Source organism: Sardina pilchardus, chromosome 15 (assembly GCF_963854185.1).
Source record: "Sardina pilchardus chromosome 15, fSarPil1.1, whole genome shotgun sequence".
In the NCBI taxonomy this organism is placed as follows: domain Eukaryota; kingdom Metazoa; phylum Chordata; class Actinopteri; order Clupeiformes; family Clupeidae; genus Sardina; species Sardina pilchardus.
In genome coordinates this window covers 16,754,609-16,772,619 of record NC_085008.1, presented here as the reverse complement: position 1 = coordinate 16,772,619, position 18,011 = coordinate 16,754,609, and the positions used below count along the sequence as shown (strand labels likewise).

Genomic DNA, 18,011 nt, shown 5'->3' with positions numbered 1-18,011 from the left:
TTGCCTACTGTGTGCTACATATCCATAAGATCACTCATTACTTATCAGCATGTCCTGTCTCAGCAGCTAGCTCAACATGATGACCGTTAAAAAAGTAATCAGAGGTTAAATCATGGGTTGAATACAACTGAGCGTTAAGTACATTTTTTTGACATGTGCAATGCATTGTCTGCTAAATGACTAAATGTAAACTTACTCAGTGACATTTCTGTAATGCTATGCAATACCAACCTATCTACACATCGCAAGAACAACATTTCCCCATCACAACAGATACGATCATTCTGTGGAATCCAGTACTGACAAGCTTTTTTCCTTGCGCTGTCAGATTTCGACACCTACTACTATTCCCCCTCCAAATCACAGACCAGGCACAGATTTTCCACTAGAGTGGAAACACTTTTAATCAGTATTTAGCTGAATTTCATCTATGTATCCATCCAGTCTTCGCCGTGTGTGTGTGTGTGTGTGTGTGTGTGTGTGTGTGTGTGTGTGTGTGTGTGTGTGTGTGTGTGTGTGTGTGTGTGTGTGTGTGTGTGTGTGTGTGTGTGTGTGTGTGTGTGTGTGTGTGTGTGTGTGTGTGTGTGTGTGTGTGTGTGTGTGTGTGTGTGTGTGTGTGTGTGTGTGTGTGTGTGTGTGTGTGTGTGTGTGTGTGTGTGTGTGTGTGATGGATGCTGCCGCTGCTGCTGCTCCAGATATTCCGAGAGCGGCCCGGAGGGGCTTTTCTTGAGCACACACACACTGGTGTGGTGGTTAACCACAGAGACAGGCTGGAGTGGCGGTATGGAAAGCCTGGCCCGCTCGGCGCATATTCATGGCTCTCTGGGTGGTGCCTGACGGCGAGGAACCCAATTATGCTGGGCCAGAACCAGCCCCTGAATTATGAATGTGTTCACAACGTTTCAATCACACGCTCACACACACACACACACACACACACACACACACACACACACACACACATGCAAAGCCCACTCAACGTAAATCCACCCAGCTCATTAGATTGTTGGAAGGCACGCGGATAAAGATGCAGAGATAGTGTAAGATCATGTGTGCACATACTGAAGGGGGCGAGGAGTGCTAAGAGGCAAATACATGGGTTGTGTAATCTGCAAAGCACACAGATGGAGGGCATGTCACAGACACCACACCATACATGGAGCTGACATGCTCGATGACATCTGTACCCTACACACCAAACTTTGACAGCTTAACAATGTGCGCTGACATGACTTCAAATAACCCGTTTTGAGGAATTCTTGTTTCACATCTGAGGAGGTGAAAAGAGGAATAATAAACAGTGCTTTTAACTTACCAGTTGGGCCTTGACAAAGTCCTCCTATGAAACAAAGTCCTCCTATGAAACAGTTTTATATGCGCCTTTAAGTGAATGTGATCGAATGCCTTAATTTATTGTTTTCTCCCATAAAGTGGATGGAATGTGAGGAATGGGAGCCATGTTTTGAGCTGCCAGACCCACAATATAGCTCCATTAGTATATGGATGGAGGAATGTGGGGAGCAACTGATGTGACTTTTTGAGGACAGAGATCATACTGAAGTGGACATATGATCAATACCGCTCCTTTTACAAGAAAAAAAAAAGGAATTTAACATCACACGTCGTCCTCCACATCCCATGTAAGTTAAACTCAATTGCCGTCTCCGTCACAGGTCATTAAATGTCACACCGATCTAAATCATGCTGCTCTTAAACTAGAATGGTAAATGAGTTCCCTCCATCTCTCCAGCTTACTTTATTACTAATATGACAGTGACAAATATGACTCTCATGTCTCTCTGACATCCACGTTCCTTCAGGGTTTCAAATGTGAACGCCCTCATTAGGTGAGTGTAGTATGGCGAGTGTTAAAACCCTTTAACACAAGCTTCCCAGCATATTAATAATGAAAATAATAGGAGAGTGTGGGAGCGCAGTGTGCCCTGCAACTTGGTTCTGCCATACTACTCTGCTAACTCTTTCTACTTGATCATCCATCTTTGCGTTAAGTATGATCTCATGCTTGAGAGAAGAGAACATTTCCTGAATAAAACAAATTCACACAAAATCATATTGACGTTAGAGATCGTCCTGATAGAGATCTGAAGATACACGATGTTGATAGATTTGATAGATGTATGTAATACTTCTTCTGAACTTCTTTTCTTTTTAATCAATTCTGACTGTTCACAATTAGTCTTATGCTGCACTGATTTGTTTGAAATCAAGTAAATTGATGAAGGGAGCAACTGCCTTGCTGCAAGCAAACAAGAGGCCTAATTGATCTGTGAATCATAAAGGGCGTGCAAACAGCAAGCAATTAATTGTCGCTTAATTGTGACAATTTTACCAGCTACATCTTTTGTAAAAAAATAAAATTACTTGCAAACAAGTACAACTTTGTGTAGCTACATGACAGCTCTTCTGATTGACCTAAATAAAAACACAAATGGCTTCAAGCCCCCACACAATCTAGTTCTTGCAGACACATCAATACACACACACCCACACTCTCGCTCAGAGATCAGAACTGTCAAAAATGTCACGCTAACAATTCTTCTTGCCAAGCGGTTCTACACAACACTGGTATTACTAATGGTGTGCTATGTCCTGCTATAACCCACCAGCATGATAAAGATGCTGACACTGTATTCTCACTTGAAATGAAAACACAAAACAGGCTTTAACAATTGTCATGTTGCCTTTATTAAATCACAGATTCCCTTGTACAGATGCATTTACAGTACGACTTGAACCCTCTGTTCTGCCCATTCGTTTGTTCATCTTCACCATGGCATCCTCATTCATTCATCACCAGACTGAGTTGAAACGAATCATGAAAACATTGCACTGATAATAAAAAATGGCTTGTGCAATAGAGGCATCTACAGATTTTGGTCACAATCTTTCCAGGGAGAGCACAAAACTGTTAATGAAGTGTCACCTAAATGTTACATGAAAAGCACGTGTGTCATGAGAAAATGAAAAAGAAAACAAGGAAACCGAAACAATAGAAGAAGAAGAAAGGACATACCGACGATCATCACAATACATTTCATTCTTTTGCGGGAGATGAGGGCATTTTCAGGTAAGTGAATGCTAATGTAAGTTGACATTGAGGCATGTTTGTGTAGGAGGGCATCATAGCACAAAGAGCTTCCATCTTCAGCAGTCTGCCAACACTACATTTGCATTGCAATCCATTCATATGCTCTTGAAATGAATGACCCCACTCCGTGCCCTCTGGATTCAGCGTAAAACATGAACAAAAAGACGGACATTTTCTGCTGCCGTATGCCTGCCACGAGTCCAAATACCGAGTCTTGTTTGTTGTGACAGAGGTGGCTGGCAGACAATGCCACAAGCTGTCACTCAGTCCTCTGTAGATCTCTCAGACTCAACAGGGACCTGGATGCCCATCCAAACAAGCACCAGCTAAAGAGGAAGCATCTCCGGCAGAAGCATCAGACAGACACTAGTTGCCATGGTTATTTGTGATGGAGAAAAAAAGTAATGAAATGCAGGCTATGCCTAAAATAGACGGGAAAATAAACAAGAAATTAAAGAGCCTAGAACTGAAGATCCAGTTAAAGTAGCATATATTTCTAGCCTGGGTGAATTTAGATGAACCTGTTAACACATTTGAATTTGTTCTGCAGGTCCATCTGGACACGATTGAAGCGGATTTCCAAATCACCAAAAACCTGGGAATCAATCATAATCACTTATCTGGCATGGGGCAGGCTTATTATGAAGACAATCGGGTGTACAGTTAGCTAATGGCTGCATGTTGGTTGTGTCAGTTTTAAACTATATGGACGTGTAGATTATTTGGAATTGCTGTTTGCTGTACTTTGGGTTTGAGTTCAATGTCCCAATTTCAATGAATGTCACTGCTGGTAATGCCCCTTGGATCTTGGGAGGTGAACGGAAGGTTCCCAGACCCATTCTCAATCTCCGTTGAGATTTGAGAAGTGGTCTGGTGTTAGCCAGGCTAATCCATTTCTCTACACTGCTATAACTCTCAAATCAGTTGTGACGTCTACACATTCGCCATATGTTATCTTGACAATGAAGGCTGCCTGTGTCTTCACAAGACAAGATACTATCCGTCTCACTTTCCTCAAACTGGCTCCACTTCTCCTGTATCATCTCATACATCTCATTCACACCAACTTTATCAGACTTCCATCACGTGGCTTGACACACATTCCAGTCTTCCAGTGGAAGCAGCAATTATTCAAAACCCGCACAGCTCGGCTGAATGAACCACTGCGAATCCAGCCAGCAAAAAAACCCCTCGAGGGGTTTTCAGACCAACTTACAGTTAAGTAGCATATTCCATTTCTGCTATCTCTACCATTTTTCCAGTTTTTCTGCTTGAGATCTGCACTTGGCTGACTGCATTGAGGAGAGGGGCCTTGGGGAGGAGAGAATCTTAAGGAGGAAATCGGTGACTTTCACCCACATTTCTCTCTCTTCATACCTCCACTTCAGCCCAAGAAGTGAGCTGACACTCAAATATAGATGTCAAATATGACTTAGAAATCTTTGGTCTAGGTAAACTAGACACCATGCTTTGTGTATATACAGTGACTACATTACAGAGACATTCCTCCTCCACAGCGCTTAGGCAGCATGTAGATTTATAATAGATTAGAGTGGCATCCTACTATTTACACACATTATTTCTTGGAATAATGTCAATACAATTCTTGTTGTTTTGGGCCATTCCTGAAATAAACCATCTTTGTCACAACTTCTCCATGGCAATTGAAAGGCACACAGAAGGCTGTTTTCAAGGAAGTGGGAGGACTATCAACTAACAGTTAACTAAGGAACAGAAAATGGTTCACCATTACCTTCAAATTCTTATGAGTGATGGACATTTGTAGACTAATGCAGCATTATGATTATGGTTCAGTCTCCCTCATACAACACATTGGCAGTGCATAGATCAGCCCAAGGGGGGAGAATGAGGCAAACAGGGACTGCTCTTCAAAGCCTTCACAGGTACATCGCAGCGCCTAAACTAATTTCTTTCCTTCATTGAACCATGGCATTGAAATTCATTAGACCATAGATAATTAACAATTTACAAGTCATTACACATATATAACTCAATCATAATAAGACAACAAACAAAAAATAGTCTATAATCTATAAAGATTTCTTTTTTCCCCTAAAGCTATGTCTAAAAGTACTAAAATATATCTCAATGTTCTGATAAAATGAATTATAAACCCATCCCCCCAAATATACATAGTAGTATTTCTTTTGAAAGGCATCATAAAAGCATTCTGTGAAAGTAGTTTACTTCACATTTTATGACCCAATACCAACTGAGTGGTCATTACTAATGCAGTAATACATCACTTTTGTTAAAATGTCTTAAGATCTCCCCACCTTCCATTAGTGTTCCTCTCAAAGTACTGATAAAAACATCCATCATATTTCAACATACAGAAATGTGTTCAGACCACATAAACCAAATCAATTACACACCATTAAGGAACAGGCGGTTTACAGAATTAATGACTTTGATTATTGCTTTTCATAGTTAGGAATTAGTATAGAATAATCTATGTCAATCAAGTGGTAATTAAAATATAAATCTGAATACATTAAATTGTTCATTTCAACATTCCATGTTCCACATTCCCAGTCTTGGTAACTGATTATTTTATGCCCCACTGGTTCATTCCATTATTCCTTCATGTCAGCTGGATCAGCAATATGGTGCAGAGTTCAGACATCATTATCGGTGCAATGTGCAGCCACAGTTAAAAGGCTTAGCAAGGGCTAAAATACTCATAGCAGGTCTAAGGGCGGCCTTCTCTTTATCAGTCATTTCATAAGTGGTTATCCTCTTCAAGTAGTGTTTAGACTTTGAGCTCATATTGTTGGTTTAGTGTTAAGTTAATTCTATTCTTTAAACACAATGGAGCACAGAAACAGCTCTGACGTGTGTCTAAGGAGGAAGAGTTAGAGCTGACAGCTGAGGCATCCAAAGAGCATCCATATTCTAGACTGTTCCACTGATACTTTTCTGACATATGGCAGGTCCCAAGATATCCTCACATGGCATTATGTCATGAGAAGGGGGGGGGGGGTTATGTATGTTTGTACATCATGACAGCACATCACACAGCTTCTGTGACTATTCCAAGTGTTTAGGAGATGCCACACTACAGCAGCAGCACCGGTCCAAAGTCATATGAGCAGAAGAGAGACTTTGCTTTGCCCAAACAACAGGATGGTGGCTGGATTAGTGGAAAGTTAGAACATTCCGGAGATTTTTTTCCCCTCTCCGAGCTCCGTGCTCATACCTCGGCGCTGACGGACACCTTGTTATAAGGCTGCTCTCCAAGGAGCCTCTGGCCCGACCTTGACGCGACAAAACCTACCGCAACTGTGCAAACCCTGCACCTAATGCACTGGCGAACTCCAACTGGAGCGAGTGCCCTGGACATCCATATTCATATTCGAAAAGGCCATTACGGCGCAGTGGTGCCGGCGCTTCTAATTGAGTCAGAGGGGCCCATTTCAATCTGCTCCGTAAATCTCCACCAGCAGCCAAAGTGGGGTGGTAATACTCTCACTTCATCACCTGGAGTTCCAGTCATCGCTCAGTAATTAAAGACGCATGGCAACATGGCCGCCGCCAACCATTAGCCGGCTGGCGGAATGGGAGCTGTGTCCCTGAGCCTCAAAGACAAAGAAGCCTTTCTCTGCACTCGCAGCAGGCTGACATTTTTCTCATTCTCGGACCTGCTGGGGGAAGAGTCGCATCAGTGGTTCGAGTCCTTCGGGTGCATTAGGGATGCTCAGAGATCTGTGTTTATATTTGCACGGCAACCATGACCCCATTTTAGTGTTCCAGTCATAGCATTTCTACAAAAAAGAAACGTGTCTGTTCTATTAAGCTCATAAAGGTTGCTTTCTGAGAGATCAAGAGGTACATTTGTGTTTGGGGTGAATGGAAGACCAGTAGACATGATTGACTGAAAAGAACAAAAAACAAACAAACAAAAAAAATCAAACAGTATCAAAATATCTCCACATTAAAAATGATCAACACTTAGGTATTAAACATATATTACGACCATGGAACACAGTTTTAACTTTGGTTTGGCTGTCAGTTAAAATAAACAATTTTTCATTTTTTTTCTTTTTTTTTCTTTAAAAAAAGACTATTTTCTTATCTAAAAAGGGCATTCACCCAAATTTGAGTTGTACATAATTTTACACGAACACTAACAAATCCAGTTTCCTTCAGTACGGTGGAAGAGTTCATCACGGTTACAACTTTGTGCTAAAACTCAATGGAAAGAATATTCCGGAGACGCCGACATGCTAACATTGGAATGCCATGGTCTGTCACTTTGGTACAGTCCCCTTAGGAAGTCATCAAGTCCCTGAACAGAGACCTGCTGCTTCGATGACATTTACAAGGGAGTGTATAAATGCCAAGCGCAACCCTCCTTCTCACCTGGGTCAACTGCAAATCCCCAATACATCAGGTTCAAACAGCTTAGATATGGTATTTTTTAAATGTCGTGACTACATCCATTCTTAGTTGAGCCCTACAACGTCTTCAGAAATATGTGTTTCAGTATGTTCAGGTTAGATGACTGGCCCTGATGGTGCCCCCTCCTCGGTTGAGCCAGAGGTAAGTGTGTGTGTGTGCATGTGTGTGTGTGTGTGTGTGTGTTTCTACTCGAAAGAGAGCAGGTCAGGGTGTGGCTCCTCGTTCTCCATGCTGGGCGACCTCTTCCTCGGCGTGCCGTAGTCCACCGAGCCGTTCTCCAGCAGCTCCTCGCCGACGCTGATCCGGTAGCTGCCCTTGCCGGGGCAGGGCGTGGAGGCCAGCCGAGTCTCCGAGCCGGCCAGCTTCTGCTTGGGCTCCAGCGTGTCCTTGTGGATGAGGTCCGGCACGGAGAGCTGGACCTGGGACTGGTCCTCGTCCTCCCCGTCCTCCGCTTTCTTCACCTCCTCCTCCATCCCTTCGTCTGCCATCAGCGCGTCCAGGTTGGTGACGCGGCTGGATCTCCTCTCCTCCCGCTCCTCGGCCTGCTGCTGCAGCTGCCGCTCCCCGCGTCTCATCTCCCCGTCCAGAGCGTAGGAGAGCCCCAGGGACATCTTCTCCGACTCGCTCCCTTCCGAGTCCTCCTGGGCGTCCTCCTCCGACGGTCCCTCCTTCCCTTTGCCGACGAGCGGCGTCTTCTCCGGGGAGGACAGGAAGGACGAGGAGTCGGACGCCTCGGGAGAGGCCACCACGGGGTCAGAGGAGATCATCATGTCCTGCGTGGTCTTCAGCGCCCGCGGCACGCGCTTCTTCCCCGTGGGCGGAGGAGGGTCCAGCCGGGGGAAGCCATCAAAGGAAGCGTGACTGCCGGGGAGAGACAAGAAGAGACAGAGAACGCTTCAGATCTACCAGATGTCACACTTTTAATAGATACACTTGCCATCATGCACTGTTTACTCTGGGAGCCATCATCAACTTTCCGCAAAGTTTCATAGGCAAGCCTGTGGTTAACGATTCCTAGACTATTTTGAATCAGATGCAGTGCAGATGAACTGGATAAATTAATAATTAATCTGACATAAGGCCATCTAAACTTCTGTATTCCATTGTGTAACAAGCGTCTGTAATGGACAATGGCAACCCAAACCTGGCCTGTGCATTGCCAATGCATCATGCAAGAGCCTTCTGTGACTTGCAATAAAAATACAGCATAAGCGAGAGCAATAAAGCATAGAAACATACAAACAACAAAAATACATGCATGCATTTTTCCTCCCACGCTTTAATGAGGAAAATGCATCAGGCGATCTCTCCTGAAATATCCAGGCCAAATGTTTAATGAAATATTTATCTCTAGTGGTGGAAACCAAAGGCAGGAGAGAGGGAGAGGAGAGAGATAGAGAAAGATAGATAGATAGAGAGAGAGAGACAGAGAGATAGATAGAGAGAGACCAAGAGAGAGAAAGAGAGAGAAGGAGAGAAGGAGACCAGAAGGGCGAAGTGAGGGGATTGGATTGTTGGTGGAGGTCAGTGGGGTCGTGTACGGGCTGTATGATAAGTGGTGTCAGAGACAGCTGGGGCTGCTGGCACGCTCCATCACCTTCAGAGCTGAAGGAGAACCAGGATGAGCTGCTGGCAGCCCCCATGGCCCCTGATGAGAGTGCACTTCAGATGCGGCTCAGGGTGCAGTCCTACGGGAGATGACAGACAGGGGGTCTCGGGCGCGGGAGGTCTCTCTAGCACTCTCCTATAAAGTGTAACCCCAGGGCCAGGGGTTGCCAGGAGCGGGTTAATTAACTGCACTCCACTAAAGCCTCAGGTGACTATTTCAGAGTGCATTATGCACCTTTGAATGTATATTGGAAATCCTGTGGAGACTTAAGAAGATAGGCCTAGTTTATAACTGGGCAATACGTCTACAAAAAGCATGTTAAAGTGCTGTTGGTGGATGCAAATGCTGTACGTAAGGGCTATACACTAGCCCAGCATGTGTGGTGTGCGAACTAACTATGAACTGACCCGGCCCATCTGAAATGACAGTTGACAAGCGATGCAAAGATAGACAGAATGACAAACATGACGGATGGCTAGACAACTAGACAGAACGCCCTGCACACACACACACCGGGCCGAGGTGCGGAGGGAGGCAGGGAGTCTCTGACGGGCTTAGGAGGAGAGCGGCCTCTAATAAAGCAGCAAAAGCCCAGTTTATTTCCCAAAAGGTCAGCTCGTCCTTGTGGCTGTTGGAATGTCTGGGCGGCGGCAGCACCGCGGCAGACGGTTTTCGAGCGCGCCCAGCTTTCCCACGCGATACACGTCCTCAGGTCTCCATGGCGATGACACACACACTCTATCTCTTGGTGATGAATAGAGATCCATGACTACAATGTGTGCCGTTTACGGCCGGGTTTTTAAAAATATCCTGACGGCCTGATTGATTTCTCTGGTGATCATAAACTACATTTTCGTCTGGCAACGTCTGCCGCTCATATTTCAGGTGCGTGGGGAGGAATTAAGTCTGTAATGGACCGAGCGTCAGCTATCACATTCTTCATCTACCAAAATATGTCCTGCAGTGTATGCAGTATACATATGTATGTCTTAAATCTTTAAAGCTAATTATTGTTTATTGTGGATGTGAGGATTTGAGGAGCGCATATATCCACACCATTACAGTGACTACTGAACGGTACTGACGCAGGGGAAACATGTTAAACGCTCCAATTGCTGTAATTTCTGCCCATTCACTTTGAAATTGTGACCAATAAAGGTTCTCATCTTTCCAACTGTGGGTTAGCAGATTGGGGAGAAATTGTGGCTTCTAAATTCAATGCACACTGCCCGTGCTACACATAGTATGCATGCATCTGGCATAAATCCTTTTACAATAGACTCCATGTGGAATGAGAAGGAATGAGGACTGCCCTCACTCATAAACTGATTTGTGGCGAGCGATTTGAAATGTGTTCCACAGAAGTGAATTCCAATAGCCAGGCCAGTTCTTTATCCACAAACCGGTTTGTCCCTCACAATCGGTCATGTGTAAGCGCCACACATGGCATTCTGCAAGGCAGAGCTGAGCAGAGGAGAGAGATGTGATTTTCTAATGGAGATAAGGCGGTTTGGGCTAAACACCAAACACACAGACAGGGCAGACGGAGCTCTGTTTACACAAAGATGGATTGCTGCTCGTTATCAGAATGCACTGGAGAACGTGGCTGCTACTATGGTTACGACAGAGAAATAGAAGAATGTTGTGTTTGGCAGAGATCGCGGTGACTTCAATTAAATGTAAGAGCAACATGTTTGCAATAGTAGGAGCCATTTTTAGTGCATCCATGAGCTTTTAATGTATGTTTTGTTTTGTTTGTTATTTATTGATTTTTTTTAATCCTTTTTGTGTTTCTTTTATTCTATCTTTTGTTTTGTGTTTCCCATGAGAGTTCACTCTCAAACAGTGTTTGAAAGATCAAATTCAAGTAGTTTATTACATAAAAGGAATGATAAGTTCTGCAACATTTTTGCTCAACTTTAAAGAATAAATCAAAAAAGTATATTGTATAAATTGTGTGTGTGTGTGTGTGTGTGCGTGTGTGTGTATGGGAGCATATGGTGTGTGTGTGTGTGTGTGGGGAGGGGGGGGTGGGATGGTGAAATGGTTTGTGTGTATTGTTGAGTGGGTATGGTGTGTGTGTTTGGGGGGTCTGGTGTAATGGTGTGTGTGCCTGTGTATGTGGTGGTGGTGCTGGGGGATAATGGGGCATGAAAGGACACATATACTCCACTGGTTATTGGTAAAAAATAAATCCTGACAGGACAAACAGGATCCTGTTGGACAGCCTTATAATAGATCATAACAAATTGTTGCTCCCATTTATGTGCTTTGACATCAAACACCACAACAAAAATAACTTCAAAAATAAAGTCTTGGGGTTAGTTAGATCACCTGTTGGCAACGCCGCTATGAGACCACACCACTCCCACGTTCTTGTTCACCTCCGTCACCCCGACGTCTCCGAGGCTGTTGGGGTCCTTGCGTCGCAGCAGATCGTTGACCTTCGCCCCCACGGCCTTGCCCAGGTTGAGGGCATTCTTCAGGTGCTGGCTGCTGCCCGTCCTCTGCCCCGCGATCCCGGAGCCGTCGCCCAAGCCGCCGGAGCTGGGGCTGGACATGCTGCCCACGGAGCGGCGGCCCGAGGACCTGGAGCTCGGAGGCTTCTGCTGGGCCACCGTGGAGTTCTCAAACATGCTTTGGTCAACTGTAAAGAGGACAGAGAGGATCAGTCAGAGGATACCAGGGCAAGCGAGATACCACAAGTACTCCCCTCCCCAGAGCAAATCTTTTCTAAATGATCCTAAAGCTGGGAGGCTGTTACAGTACATCAAAACATTATCTCGTGGGGATCCAATTAAGGAAACTTAGCAGTCAGATTTACAGAAGGTATTAGTGACCGTAAATCTGTCGAGGTCAAAACCCTTGGGGTAAATCTGGCTCTAGGCCCTTCCAGAGAGAGAGAGAGAGAGAGAGAGAGAGAGAGAGAGAGAGAGAGAGAGAGAGGGAGAGAGACACCAAGAGCAACACATACAGTACAGTACTGCAGAGAGGCACAGTGCTGCACTACACATTGAAATGCAAGCGATGAACATGACACATGCAAAGAAAACGCACGAGCACAATGGCAATGAGGCTGCTGGGGCATATACAGTACATCACACACGCTCAGGCAGAAAGGGGGTAGCTGGTGCGCTCGAGCGGCTTACCTCGTGGAGAATATTATTGCTCGGCAGGCGTATAAGTGAGACATAAAGAGCAAGTCTTATGCAGGTGCACATTTGCATACAGAATAGAGTCTCAAAACACTTAGGATGGGTTGTAAATCAACATGGGAGGGCGGTATGCATGGCAGACATAATTGTCTAAGCGTGTTCCATTGAAACTGTGGGGATGTGTATAGTGGGCATAATTATCTATGCGTGTTTAACTGAGGTTTTCTCAGATTAGGTTGATTGTTTACACATGGAATGGGCCCGTTTACCTTCATCATCACACATTCCTGGATACCTTATCAGTAGTCAGAGTGTGCCTTCCTAGAAACCACGTATTGTATGCTCCCGTCAGGAGCCCCCCGACTGTGAACATTGCAAGGAGCACCTCAACAGAAGAGCCCAGACATCCAAACACGCTGGGGAAGGTTAAACATCGGCGCGCGAACGAGCCTCGACTTTATGGATGTAAACCTGACTGCGGACGGCTTCTGAAACAGCCTGTCGGATCAAGCCGCGTCTGCTCGGTGCGTCGGCGTGACAGGGAGAGCGGAGTCGGCATGAGAACAGGCACTTTCATTAGCCCGTCACCGTCGGCGCGAAGGCAGCCATGACACTTTAAACCCCTGCCGTTTGCTTATCTGAAATGTAGGGCTCCTCAGAGCCAGGGAATGAGAATAATAAAAATATATATCTGTGAGAGAAAAGAACAAACACTGTCGCTCCCAAAATATTTGAACGGGTGAGGCCTGTAAAAAAAGATTCCTCTGGCTGTCAGATCTGTGGGCTGTTGCTAGGAGAGAGGCTGATGGAGCGAAGGGAGTGTATGCACTGCAGTGGCTCTCACCGCCTCTTTAATTAATACACAATGTGGAAAAAAAGAAAACACACTACTTCCCCCCCTCCACCCAGTCCCTCTGAGGGCAGAGGGCTGTATCAAGGACTTCGCTAATGTTCTGTGGGAATGCCTGCTAATGACCGAAGGCTTTTTCCACGTAATGAGGGGGTAGGGACTAATAATCGTTAGCTCTCTGGAGGCCACTGTGCACCAAGGAGACAAGCTGAACAAACAAAGAGATATTGCATCTGCATTTGTTAGTGAACGCCTGCCCCAGTAGTTCAGCTCAGTTAGTGTTTATTTCTCTCAGAGAGAAAATTATTACTCTATTGGAATTGAGTATGTGAGAGGAAAAACAAATACCTCATACATAATGAAGTTCCCAAGGCACAACTCTACTGATCCCAACATCTGAACACGAAATTACAGTCTGGTCCACCACACAGACATGGTGTTGCTTGCTTGCTAAGTCAGTCTCGTGGCTTATCAAGACTGCACACACATGCAAATACACAACAAAATGACCAACCAGACTTTGTTTTCATTTGGATGTAGTAGCTGTTGGGTTTAACTTTGTGTTGTAGGTCATTTTGTTTGGTAGTCTAAAGCCCTCCTTCAGGCAAATTACGTAGTGCACTAGCCACTTAAAACAACTTGTCCCCGACCTCCCAAAGGTCTGTCCCAAAGGTCTGTCCCAGCGACGGAAGCTTCCTCTGAGTTCGTTACGGACACTGTGAGTAAGCTGTGCAGTCTTCCACTTAACAGAGCAGACAGATCCGCGTGTTTATCCTTGAAGTGAATAATGCATCACTACAGCGTTTGCAAACAATAAACAAAAGAGCAGTTTTTCCCCTCCGCTTCACAGATGTTTCCTACGCTGGCCACGGGAGGAAACCGGACTCGGGCCGTCATTTAAATAGTGCAGCTTCTGGTGATTAATTTGTTTTCTTTTTCTCCCTTTTCTGTTGGCAGCCCACGTTGACTACCAGTGCCAGGCCCATTTTGAGCCTTCCTGTCATGTCGGGCGGACGGCTGCACACAACAAAATAGCCTTCTCGGCTTTTGATTTCCGGAGAGTGTGTGTGTGTGTGTGTGTGTGTGTGTTCCTAAATACCTGCGCCTCAATAATCTGGGCCAGGCAGCTGGTGTGTGTACAACACGGGGAGCTATTCTGGGGTAATTTATGAGCTGCCACTCCCCACGTCTGACAGCACAAAAGGGAGAGACGTCGGGGAGCACGGGGAGTTTAGTCTGGGCCGGCCGCGCTCCCAGACTTCCAGTGTTTACGTTTCGAGACGAGATGTGTGGCCTGATTCCCGTCAAGCCAGGGGCACCGGGAGGGGTTAACGACAGAGGGCAAAACCCCAGGAAAGCACGCTGCTGTGTGGAGTGTCGTTCAGGGCAATTTCACTTCAAATACAGTTCAGTTATTATAGGAGGAGGAAATGACACGTTATGGTAAAGCATCAGAGATCTAAAGCCCCGGCGAGAGTAGAGGAAGAAAGCAAAAGGAAGAGAACACATGTCAAGAAACAGGGGATGGGAGAGGTAAGGAGGAGAAGAAAGAACAGAGAGAGAGAAGGCGTAAGAAAAGGAAATGTTTATTGAGCCAAAGCAAGATCAGTGACAAGGTACAGAATAAGTGCACTTCCACTCCAGTTTAGACACGATTACTTATCCCATAAACACAGTAGCGTGTCGGACAGATTTGGGGGGGAACACAACGCGTGGTGGCACTCGCTGCACCTGGATGTTCTGAAGAGGGTTTGGATGTGAACACAGGCGGGATTTTTTAGGGGAGGGTTGGGGAAAACAAACAAACACGGTGGGACATCTTGTTAGCCAAAAAAAACCTCCCGCCGTGCTCGCGAGCGTATTTAGCCACGGTCCACCGAACGCCGTCAGCTCTGCTCAGGAGTCAGAAAGCCAGAGAAAGCAGGTCTTCTGTACCTAGCATGTGCTGTGCAGAGTTGCTCAGTGGGCCTACTTATGCCATTTTTACCCCCCTCCCACTTACCCCCCACCGGAGCTCCACCGCTTTCCAACCCCCCCAACCCCCCATCCCACCCACCCACCCACGTCCTGATTTACATGATTTCACCCAGACGCTCTCAACAGGCGCCTATAAACACCAAACAGAGTACAATCAAAATCTCTTCCAACTCCACGCAGGTAGGCAGACGGGCTCTTAAAAAGTCGACAGTACTGTGCGGTGGCCACCTCTCCTCCTCCTCCTCCTCGGACGCCTGCAGCCTAGTCTGCATAATGGCATAAATCTCCACTGATATTTCAATTACCGAGAAACAATTAAAATCCCTCTCTTGATGGGGGAAAGCTGCCAAGCAGTCGACTGTGTGTGTTTGATGTAAAGCAACAAGGGAGAGAAAAAAAGGAACCAAGAGGGGAAAAAAGGAGGAAATAAAGAGAGTCATGAAATGATCCTTTCATCCCGATGCATCAGGGCTTGCTCAACGATGTGTCTTATGCATGAATGGAGGCCAAATCATGTACCATTGCCTATGACATATTAAGTGCAGGGAGGCTTGGTCAAAATTACTGCACTGCTGATTGCTTAATTATAGCTTTCCATGAGAAACAAAGTGAAATAATTGCCGCTAGCCTGTCTGAATAATCACCCTCGTTTAAGCATGAGACTAATTGCTCCTGGTTTAGAGCAATATTGCCAGGTCATTAACTGCGGTTAATTCAAAGAACTAGTGGACTGGGGTACTTTAAAGATCTTCTTTGTGGCCTACATACCATGGTGAAAGATTGGACAGACCACTGGAAGGTCCAGGGAGATATTCACATTTTAAATCGGAAAATAAAATGGCATCCGCTATGTATGCACACAAATGAGGCGAGAGAACTTGGAGAAAATATACATCTATAACCCACTTGCTCCTTCCTCTGTGGGGCAGGCCACTATAAAGCTGGCCAGTACACACGCACAGGTCGATAGAAGCTGGGTCAAACATACATTTTTCATCAGGTCTCCTTCTTCAACATGAATCATTAACATACAACAGTGCGCAAGGGGTGGGGTTGGGATGAGATGAGGGGGTACGGGTGGGGGTCTCCGAGCATCTCTCTGACATTTGGGAAGGGTGTGTGGGTGTGTGTGCGTGTGTGTGTGGGAGGGGGGGTCTTGGTTTTCTTTAAGGCTGCTTTTTACACCGAGGGGTCACGGGGTTAGGTCCGCGGCGCCAGCCTCATCGACAGGCCGTAATGGGATTAGTCACTCTTCCCTTTATCAATCCTGCCCTGACAAAATGCATGCCGACGTCTGCCCACGTGCCCCCGTCCTCCCACCCACCCGCAGCACATTAGCCACGCGCAAGTGCCCATCCTCGGACCACCACCGTGAAGTGCTTCTCAATGACAGAGACTGTGGGGCCTGCCTGGGGAGAGAGAGAGGGGGGGGGGCGCACACGGGCGCTAGTTACGACTACAAACCACCCCAAAGAGGATGTCTCTGTCTCTCTCATTCTCTCTCTCTCTCTCCCCCTCCCTCGCTCCCTCACTTCTCTCCTTCTCTGGGCTGAGCGTGAGCGTGAGATGTGACACGTCTGTGGGAGGCTTGGCGGGCTGGAGAGGATCTCTATCCTGCCACTGATTTATCAGCAATGGAAAAAGGCCAAAGCCCAGGAAAAGAAGCCAGGGGAAAAAAGAGAGAGATGGGGAGATATATTTAGGAGGACAGAAAAAGAGAGGGAGTCAGTCAGAGACGGGGGAGGGGTGGGGGGGAGGGGAGAGATGGCGAGGATGCACAGGAAGTCTAGAGAAAGAGAGTAAAAGAGAGAGAATCACATTTGGCATGAGTGAATGTGACTCAGGGCTTTCGGCAGGGGCACGGCCGCGCCTCAGCACATCACCTTAATTATGCATGGCCGCCGTGGTGATGCCGTGTCTTCTCGGCGAAGTCTAGGGGCATTCTTTAAGTGGGTGACAGTCACAGGGGCACCTCACACAAAACTGCCAGAAAAATGCCACTTAGGCGGAACAACCACGCTGTTTTGTGGCACTTCATATCTTTTCAATCAACACTTGATATAGTAAATGTCCTACTTCAAGTGCAGGTCTCTCTGGCGTGCCAAACGTATTTCACTTTAACGAAACGGTATTGCCTCGTCTTAGCTACTCGGATTATTTCAATTTTGAGCAACACTTAACTTGATGGAACAGCTTGTTGTTCTTGTAAAGGGCACTGAATTCTGTGAGTGGACAGCAATGGATAGAAGTCACGGGAATGAGAAGTTTACTGTTGTCCTTCAGATTCTAAAGCACTTAAGAACATTTGAGTCTGACATGCTTTCTGGACAGCGTTTGGTCACACTGTGAGCCTACAAAGTGACAAAAGATCAATACCATGCCGCCTCTATAATCTTTGATGCTATCTCTCCTTCTACAGGGGATTAAACCACTGGACATGCATCATTAAGTCATTGATCCATTCTGATTGGACTGGAAGTGGATTCTTAGGTACAGCCATCAGCTCCTTGTACAACATATTGATTCAGAATGTCTCCCTCAAATTTCATGCTAGCATTCCCTGCTCAAGTTCTCGGAGGCTTGGATCGATAGACCTTCTTCCAAGGTCGGGGCTGCAGGGTCTACTCTGCATGGATCACTCTACTCTTGGCACAGTCACCCAGGGTCTTAGGTTACGGGTGGGACAGGCTTCAGTGCAGGGCGCTGGTCCGGCCTTTAACGGAATCCAAGAGCTGCCAAATGGACCTCATTTGTCCTCTAAGCTCAGTCAGGGTAGAAGAGCTTTTCATGTTGTGACTAGCCTAGCGTTAACTCATGCAGTGCATAGCAGTGCCGTAGTAGCATAAACTCATTAATCTGTGACCTGTGTAAACGGAGGAAGGGGAAGGG

At 46.1% G+C, this 18,011-nt stretch overlaps 1 protein-coding gene across 2 annotated transcripts in view; it reads right to left on the bottom strand.

Moving 5' to 3' along the window:
• Positions 1-2,682: 2,682 nt before the first annotated feature.
• Positions 2,683-18,011, bottom strand: part of nos1apa (nitric oxide synthase 1 (neuronal) adaptor protein a) — a 104,619-nt gene continuing 89,290 nt past the window's right edge. For both annotated transcript variants that reach the window (XM_062555278.1, XM_062555279.1), the window contains 2 exons: positions 11,475-11,787; positions 2,683-8,392 (listed from right to left, as the gene is read on the bottom strand). In XM_062555278.1, coding sequence (XP_062411262.1) covers positions 7,717-8,392; positions 11,475-11,787 — 989 coding nt within the window. In that variant the 3' untranslated portion in view covers positions 2,683-7,716. The remainder of the gene's footprint in view (positions 8,393-11,474; positions 11,788-18,011) is intronic.